Source organism: Hyperolius riggenbachi, chromosome 5 (assembly GCF_040937935.1).
Source record: "Hyperolius riggenbachi isolate aHypRig1 chromosome 5, aHypRig1.pri, whole genome shotgun sequence".
NCBI classification, from domain to species: domain Eukaryota; kingdom Metazoa; phylum Chordata; class Amphibia; order Anura; family Hyperoliidae; genus Hyperolius; species Hyperolius riggenbachi.
Window position 1 is genome coordinate 301,959,435 of NC_090650.1, and position 9,617 is coordinate 301,969,051.

Sequence of the window (9,617 nt, forward strand, 5' to 3'; positions counted from 1 at the left end):
GTAATCAGATATTGTGGACATTTTAGACCAGTCACAAGATTCAGTAAAACTCTTTATTATCCAAGTCTTGTGACCGGTCTAAAATTCCTGTGGTATTCCAATTTTCATGGTAAACTATAAAGTTCTCTGATTTGTTGCAATACTACCAAGTATTTCTGAATTTGGAGTACAGATTCCGCAAAACAAATAAAAAAAAATGATCTCACTTTATTAACAAAAATGACAAAAAAACACAAAGTTTACACGGTAATTGGTAATCCGTATTGGAAATAAGAATCGGTAATTGGCATTTTCATTAATTGGAATTTCCATGGATCAGCATTTCTGACCCTCCCTAAAATTGGTGTGTGTGGTTTTGGGGGAAGGGGCACAAAGATGCATTATAATACTTCTTGAAGGGTATCCAAACAAAAACATTGCTATGACTCGATGCCCCATGATTTCTTGCTACGTCCCTGGTATTAGGTATACAAATGTATTTGCAATGTTGTAGATGTCAGAGGAAAATGAACATTAACATAAGGTCACTTGTAGTTCTTCAGGAGATATTGCCCTGCAATATCCTGCTTCCTTAAAATTACCACGCACAATACCAAACATTTGATCAAACCGGGAAAATACATATTCTATATATTTCACATACAAAGGACTTACAGTATGTCTTGAAACATTTGTGATCAACATAAGATTTCTACTCACATTGATACAGTCATCCTTGTGGACATAAAAACTTCTGGGATCCAGTCTTCCCAAATAAAACAGCAAACCACCACTTCATTGGGCTCTTTAAATGATGGGATGGATCCAAAATCTGGGCTGCCTAAGTTTGGATCTTCTCTTCATCATCCTCCTTATCCACAACATCATCATTGCCACCATTCCGATCACTGCGACTTCCTTAACCACTTAAGGACTGCAGTCATAAAACCCCTTAAAGGGATACTGTAGGGGGGTCGGGGGAAAATGAGTTGAACTTACCCGGGGCTTCTAATGGTCCCCCGCAGACATCCTGTGCCTGCGCAGCCGCTCACCGATGCTCCGGCCCCGCCTCCGGTTCACTTCTGGAATTTCTGACTTTAAAGTCAGAAAACCACTGCGCCTGCGTTGCCGTGTCCTCGATCCCGCTGATGTCATCAAGAGCGCACAGCGCAGGCCCAGTATGGTCTGTGTCTGCGCAGTACACTCCTGGTGACATCAGCGGGAGCGAGGACCCAGCAACGCAGGCGCAGTGGTTTTCTGACTTTAAAGTCAGAAATTCCAGAAGTGAACCGGAGGCGGGGCCGGAGAATTGGGGAGTGGCTGCGCCAACACAGGATGTCTGCGGGGGACCATTAGAAGCACCGGGTAAGTTCAGCTCATTTTCCCCCGACGCCCCTACAGTATCCCTTTAAGGACCAGAGCCTTTTTTTCCATTCAGACCACTGCAGCTTTAACGGTTTATTGCTCGGTCATACAACCTACCACCTAAATGAATTTTACCTCCTTTTCTTGTCACTAATACAGCTTTCTTTTGGTGCGATTTGATTGCTGCTGTGAGTTTTACTTTTTATTATATTCATCAAAAAAGACATGAATTTTGTCAAAAAAATGACTTTTTTTACTTTTTTTACTGTGCTGACATTTTTCAAATAAAGTAAAATTTCCTATACATTTGAGCGCGAAAGTTATTCTGCTACATGTCTTTGATTAAAAAAAAAACATTCAGTGTATATTTATTGGTTTGGGTAAAAGTTATAGCGTTTACAATCTATGGTGCAAAAAGTGTATTTTCCCATTTTGAAGCATCTCCGAATTTTCTGACCCCCTGTCATGTTTCATGAGGTGCTAAAATTCCAGGATAGTATAAATACCCCCCAAATGACCCCATTTTGGAAAGAAGACATCCCAAAGTATTCACTTAGAGGCATGGTGAGTTCATAGAAGATTTTATTTTTTGTCACAATTTAGCGGAAAATGACACTTTGTGACAAAAAAAAGGAAAAAAAAAGTTTCCATTCCTTCTAACTTGCGACAAAAAAAAAAATGAAATCTGCCACGGACTCACCATGCCCCTCTCTTAATACCTTGAAGTGTCTACTTTCCAAAATGGGGTCATTTGTAGGGTGTGTTTACTGTCCTGGCATTTTGGGGGGTGCTAAATTGTAAGCACACCTGTAAAGCCTAAAGGTGCGCATTGGACTTAGGGCCCCTTAGCGCAGTTAGGCTGCAAAAAAGTGCCACACATGTGGTATTGCCGTACTCAGGAGAAGTAGTATAATGTGTTTTGGGGTGTATTTTTACACATACCCATGCTGGGTGGGAGAAATATCTCTGTAAATGACAATTTTTTTATTTGTTTTACACACAATTGTCCATTTACAGAGATATTTCTCCCACTCAGCATGGGTATGGGTATGTGTAAAAATACACCCCAAAACACATTATTCTACTTCTCCTGAATATGGCGATACCACATGTGTGGCACTTTTTTGCACCCTAACTGCGCTAAGGGGCCCAAAGTCCAATGAGTACCTTTAGGATTTCACAGGTCATTTTGCGACATTTGGTTTCAAGACTACTCCTCACGGTTTAGGGCCCCTAAAATGCCAGGGCAGTATAGGAACCCTACAAATGACCCCATTTTAGAAAGAAGACACCCCAAGGTATTCCGTTAGGAGTATGGTGAGTTCATAGAATATTTTATTTTTTGTCACAAGTAAGCGGAAATTGATTTTAATAGTTTTTTTTCACAAAGTGTCATTTTCCGCTAACTTGTGACAAAAAATAAAATCTTCTATGAACTCACCATACTCCTAACGGAATACCTTGGGGTGTCTTCTTTCTAAAATGGGGTCATTTGTAGGGTTCCTATACTGCCCTGGCATTTTAGGGGCCCTAAACCGTGAGGAGTAGTCTTGAAACCAAATGTCGCAAAATGACCTGTGAAATCCTAAAGGTACTCATTGGACTTTGGGCCCCTTAGCGCAGTTAGGGTGCAAAAAAGTGCCACACATGTGGTATCGCCGTACTCAGGAGAAGTAGTATAATGTGTTTTGGGGTGTAATTTTACACATAACAAAAATGAGATAAACAATTGTATCTGTCCTCCTCCTTCTAAAAATGACTTTTAAAGTCATCCCACAGTTTTATTTTATATTTAAATCACCTTTTTAAGCTTTGACTGTTTCATGGCTTTTTCTCAATGACACATTAATTGAAGTATGCCAGGGCTAAAAGATATGAACTATTCACCTTTTTTATCTCTTTCCTGCTCTTAGAAGCCATTTACTGACACAAAAGTGTCTTATGGCTACAATTCCTTATCAGTGAGGGTTACGACTTGGTCCCGACCCGGACAGGAACTGCCACTTACATACCTGATTTTTAACTCTTTCAGGCAGAGAAAGAAAAAAAGGAACACAGCATAGTTATGTGCGTGCCTGCCACTGTACATACCCATATCTATCTCATCATGTCACATGTCACCTCGCGAGTCCTCTACAAACAAAAACGGGAAACATTCTCTCAGAGCTCTGAAAGCCACCTCTCCTCTCTCAGTCACCTCACTTCAACCCACAAAGGGATCATGTCAGTGGAAGTTGTCATAATAAGGTAGTGATCAATAGGTAAATAACAACAGAAAATCATATGTGAATGTAAAAAGTGCAAAAAAGTGTGCATATATTGCATGTGCTTTTTATTTGTGTATAAAAATTGCTTGTGATTTTTCGTATCCACGCATTATCGCAAGCCTACAATGGAAGCTCAGCCTTAGGAAGGCAGTGACATATACATGGAGAAACTTTTTTGAAAGACACCGACACAAATCTGACACAGTTGAACACATCTGAGAAATGAAGCACTTTTATTCACACAGGCAGGCACATAAGCCTGAATAAGCTTTACTGTTATACAATATCTCTAAGAACTGAGCTGTACAGAGAAAACACAATCTTTTGTCTAATAGTGTACCCAGCTGTATGTAGACGCCTTGCATTGGAAACTGAAGAACATTACCTGCAGCATGAATGATTTTTGCTCTGCTTTAGATTATATGGAAAGAACACAAAAAGCTGAAGCTAGAGGTTTCTCCTGTTTTTGTCTCCTGTACAATTTATCATTCTCTGTTGTTTTGTAGCTATATTTAATAGTTATGCACATGTTATTGTAAAGGTAATCTAAAATAATCAGGCAAGGTTATTCTCATTAAACTGAATGGTAAAACGAATACATAAATATAAAATACCAAAATGGAAATGGCGCATCATATTGAATGTTTTCAATTGTGCGATTAACTTATTGAAAATGTATTCACCGCAGGAAATGCAGGAGATCGAAGAGACATAAATCTACTCTGAGCACACTGTTGACAGGCAAGGAGATAATTCAAAGCTTAGAAATTGCAGAAAGACTGGCCTTGGCAACATCAATAAGATGATTCGATCCAGTCATTTAATTGCCCAAGACTAATACATGTGATGGTAAAAAAAATGGTGCACATGCACTAATTGCCCAGGTAAACATGTCATTCTGTGCCTTAATAGCCCTGTGCTCATGCTGTTGACTTTGACGGTTGTACTCAAAGGCAAAGCTTTTCTTCTGTACAACAAAGCATCACTCACAAGGCTAGCAGAATACCATATATACCGTATATATACTGCCCCAACCCCACTCAACTGCTTGATCTGTTTTTTTTTTTTTGCTTGTGAATGCCATAAAAAAATTACAACATTTCTGAAAAGTCATACAGATTTCAGGACACTCATGGTACATAGTAAAAAAAAACCTCTAACTGCATCTGTTTCCATAATTTAGATGTTCTTCTTGATGTGACAGGTATACATTATGCGATCAGTATTCGTGGATCAGGGAGGAGGAGCATATGGCAGGGGCGTAGCTAAAACCTTAAGAGATCCAGGGCACTTTTGGGCACTCCAGTCGGAAAATGGGTGTGTCACGCACATAATGTGGGTGTGGCAATGGGTGGGGCCAAATTTACATGAACATAAAAGCAGTCTAAGTAGGCCTGCCCAGCAAAATGTTGGATGAAGTCCCCACTCCATTAATACAAAAAATCCTCCAAAAATGCAGCATTCCACATAAATAGACAGTGTCAATTAAACATAACTAGGTGGAGTTACCTGGCTTGCATGCAGGCTAGTCTGGCTTTCTGCTGGGCGGGCTGGCCTGGCGCCAGATTATCTGGCAGTTCCTTGATAGCATTTTGTGACCTTTTAGTAGAACCCCTCCCATGCTTCCACAGGCCTCCAATTGAGGCACCACAACTCCCAGCATGCCCCCATAGAAGAACCACAGCTCCCTGCATGCCCCCATAAAGGCATCACAGTGACCAGCATGGCACCACAGCACCCAGTATGCCCACACAGAGGCACCACAGCACCATGTATGCCCACATAGAGGCACCACAGCACCCAGCATACCCCCAATTGATGCACCACAGCTCCCAATATGCCTGCCATTGAGGCTCCACAGCTGACTCTGCCTGGGGGACATCCGGAGCACCCCAGAATAGATCCAGGGCACTGATCTTTGGGGCTAGCAACGCCCTTGGCATATGGCTACCTACAGGGAGGGGGAAAAGCATCTGGCTACCTATACTGCAGGGAGGGCAGGGAGCATATGGCTTTCTATATGGATGTGGGGGGTAATTTCCCTAACTATACTAAAAAGGGGGGGGGGAGTGATGGTTGAGATGCTGTTAGTCAGGGGGTGGCTGGTGGCAGTTGGCCATGGGTGGTAAAAAGTACAAGTCTGGCCCTGCCTGGATGGTCATATTCCCAATACAATCCTATGAGTGATTTTTTTTGTTGATAATGCACACATTAAAGTTAATGACTAGTTATCTATAACGTTAGTATATGGCCATTTTTAACCTTACCTTATTTTTCTTCTAAACGGCAGATTTGGACAAATGATAATTAGAAAGCTAAAAGAGGAAAGTCCATCCAAGCTGTCAGCCCCGAAATAGTTTGTATCTCTATTACATGGTTGTTTTGGACACCCTAAATCCGGTCTGTATTATAAATATTTGAATCTTCATTTCCAGTCCTTTAGTCTGAGCTAAGATGACATACCCTGGCTTCAGTATTTCTACAAAGCTTCTATCTCAGGGTACTGCCTATCTGGTTAACTTCATATAACCCTTGGTAGAAGCTCTAACGAGTACCTAAAGTGTAAAAGACTTAATGATACAGGATTGAGGATGGGGGGGGGGGGGGGGACAGGGTTAATTACTTATTTGATCTAGCATTATTCAGTCAGGCAGGTAAGCATTCCAGCCTTCTTGGAAGTGCTGCCATGGCAATTAGTTGAAAAGCTCTGTGTAATGATCGGTGTCAGCTCAGCACACAGAGAGAATCTGATTATTGGTGATCTGCAGTATCACCAAGAATACAGATTATACCTGATTATTGATGATCTGCAGAATCACTAACTAACCTCTGGACACCTTAATAATGTGAGTGTTTGGTGCAACAGTAATGACTTTGAGTAAGACCACCCGAGGAGCAGGTGGTCTCAGGCAGTATGGGCGATACTGCCTTTGAGAAGTGCAAATACCGTCCAACAGCCTGAGACCTCCAAAGGGGTGGAATCCCAGGCTGAAGGTAGGAGGAACCTGTGGGTGAGTGACACCTGAAAGATGGATGTCACTAGCAGGACTGGAGACTATCTCTTAACCCTCTGGAGGATAATCCCGACACTGCATCGGGGTGAAAAAAGATGCCCATTTGGATAATCCCGATGCAGTGTCGGGGAAGAAAAAAAAAAGTTCCCCGGCACTCAACTGTTACTGTCAGTGTCAGGGTGGCGTCCCCGTCCTCCGGCTGTCCTGTCCCACCACCCGATTGTCCCACTCCTCCCTCCTCCGGTCCTGGGCCTTCCGATCCCGGATGCAGTGTCAGGGGAAGAAAAAAAAAAGTTCCCCGGCACTTAACTGTTACTGCCAGTGTCAGGGTGGCGTCCCCATCCTCCGGCCGTCCTGTCCCACCACCCGATCGTCCCGCTACTCCCTCTTCCGGTCCTGGGTCTTCCGATCCCGTCCTCTGAACACTTCCGGCCCCATCGCGTCTCCTTCCTCGCATCGTGTTCCGCGGCGCGTAATGACGTACGTCTTTACGCATCCCACGCTAGGGGGCGGTAAATTTGAATTTGTATTGGATTGAATACTCCTGTATCCAATCCAATACATTGTAATGAATAACAACTGTGAAAAAAAGTATACGAAACAGACACATAGTAAAAAAACACCATTTGCTGTTTGGATATTGCTAGTGACACTTGCTATCTGATTTCTGCTTTCTGGTTTTGACCCTTGCTTTGGACTATCGACTATTCTATTGATTGCTGCCTGCATTTGACCCTTGCTTTGGACTATCGACTATTCTATTGATTGCCGCCTGGATTTGACCCTTGCTTTTGGATAACGACGACGATTTGATTGCCGCCTGGATTGACCCTTGCTCCGAATAACGACTTTTTTTCTGCCGCCTGCCCTGCTATGGCTTCCAGCTCCCGTAGACGCCTCTCCCCGCGAACCCTGATGCAGGAGTTTGATGACAGCGAGGATGAGCAGCTGTTTTTGTCAGACTCAAGTGACAGCTATGTGGCGAACATATCATCTGACTCAGAGTCTGACAGCGATGACTTCACCGAAGAGGTTGAGAACATCCGCACATGGATTGTTATAGACCCTACCCAGCATAATCCTGCCTCCCCACGATTCCCATTTACAGGCAGACCCGGCCAAAAAGTTCCCTGTGACCCTAACCCCCTGGCCTATTTGAAACTTTTTTTGGACGAGGCCATAATCCAAAGTATAGTGGAGGAGACCAACCGCTATGCGGAACAGCAGCCTGGTCCAATCAGGAGGTTTGCTAGGGGAAAAAGGTGGGAACCAGTCACCCAGGATGAGATGTGGCTGTTCCTGTGCCTGCTCATCCTCCAGGGAATTGTGGGGAAACCCCGCCAGACAACATATTGGAGCACCAACCGACTGATTGCTACACCTTTTTTTGCGACTGTCATGTCACAAAACAGATTTAGCCTCATCATGAAAAACCTGCATTTCATGAATAATGAGACCTTTGATGAGGCCACCCATCCTGCCCCAAAACTGTGGAAGATCTACGACCTATTTCAAATGGTCATTCGCAAATTTCAATCCGTGTATGTTCCAGAACGAGACGTAAGCGTGGATGAGAGCCTAATGGCGTATAAGGGGAGACTTGCCTGGAAACAGTATATCTCTTCCAAGCGTGCCAGATTTGGGATAAAATCGTTCCTATTGTGCGAATCTAATTCCGGATATATTTGGAATGCCATTATCTATACTGGCAAAGGCACACAATTTGACTCCAGCTACAGCCAGTTTGGCCTTGCATCTGCCTCTGTCCTCTCCCTCATTTCACCGCTTCTTGGTCAGGGATATTGCCTGACCACAGATAATTACTACACCTCCCCTGAACTATATGAATACCTCCTCAGACACAAGACTGATGCATACGGCACTGTCCGGCCTAACTGTCGCGATCTGCCTTCAGCCTTTTCTGCTCAGAAGCTGAAGCCAGGGGAAATCGTGGCATGGCAGAAGGGTAAGATGATGGCCCTCCGCTGGAAAGACAAAAAAGATGTTGCCCTTATGTCCACAGTCCATAACACTGACACTGCTGAAGCCAAGAATCGTGCTGGGAAGACAATCCAGAAACCCCAGGTCATTCTGGATTATAATCAGACAATGGGTGGGGTGGACCGTGCTGACCAGTGCATAACATTCTACCCCGTTGTGCGCAAACAGCAGCGCAAATATTATAAGAAAATCTTTAGACATCTGGTGGAGCAGTGTCTTTGGAACTCTTATGTCCTCTACAAGAAACAAAATGACAGGCCTCTTCCTCACTGTGACTACATTTTGAAGGTTTGTGAGGAAATATGCTTACAACATCAGAAACCACAAACTGAGGCAAATAGACCAGGACGTCGGGGCTCCTATGTCGTAAATCCAGTGCGACTCACAGGACGTCATTTTGTAGAGCACGTGCCACCCACTGAGCGCAAAGCAACACCTACCCGCATGTGCGTGGTGTGTTGCTTTAAGAGGGGGCCGAATGGAAAAAAGATGCGCAAGGAGACCCGCTTTTACTGCCCTGATTGTGATGTGGGACTTTGTGCTGTCCCTTGCTTTAAAATATTTCATACTCAGGAAGTGTATTGATGTTTCAATACTTTTTGTGCTGCAACTGCTGCTTGATCTGAATTAAGATGTTTTTTCTGTTTACGTAATGTTACTATTAAATGTTTTTTTTTTTGCCATGATTTTAGTGTTTTATTATTTTATTATGCTTAGGATAAGCACTAAAACCTTGTTTGGTAATGATTTGGTAAGTTACAGGCCTGAAATATAAAGAAAAAATATTCAATGGAAAATCCCATAGACTTTTTTGGACAGAAATTAGGAGAGAATTGAAACGCTCAGGAGGTTAAGGAGAGAGATAGCTCTCAAGGTCGGGCAAGCCAGGTCGGCAACACACAGACAGACAAGGTACATAGACAGAAGGCTGATTCGGTATCCAAAGGCAGGCAGGGTTTGGCAACAGGTAATCAGATATGCGTAGGTATCG

At 43.3% G+C, this 9,617-nt stretch overlaps 1 protein-coding gene across 1 annotated transcript; it reads left to right on the forward strand.

The window, feature by feature from the left end:
- Positions 1-7,498: 7,498 nt before the first annotated feature.
- LOC137519402 (piggyBac transposable element-derived protein 4-like) lies at positions 7,499-9,211 on the forward strand. Its single transcript, XM_068238356.1, has one exon. It carries the CDS (start codon positions 7,499-7,501, stop codon positions 9,209-9,211), a length of 1,713 nt encoding a protein of 570 aa, XP_068094457.1.
- The last annotated feature ends 406 nt before the right edge of the window (positions 9,212-9,617 follow it).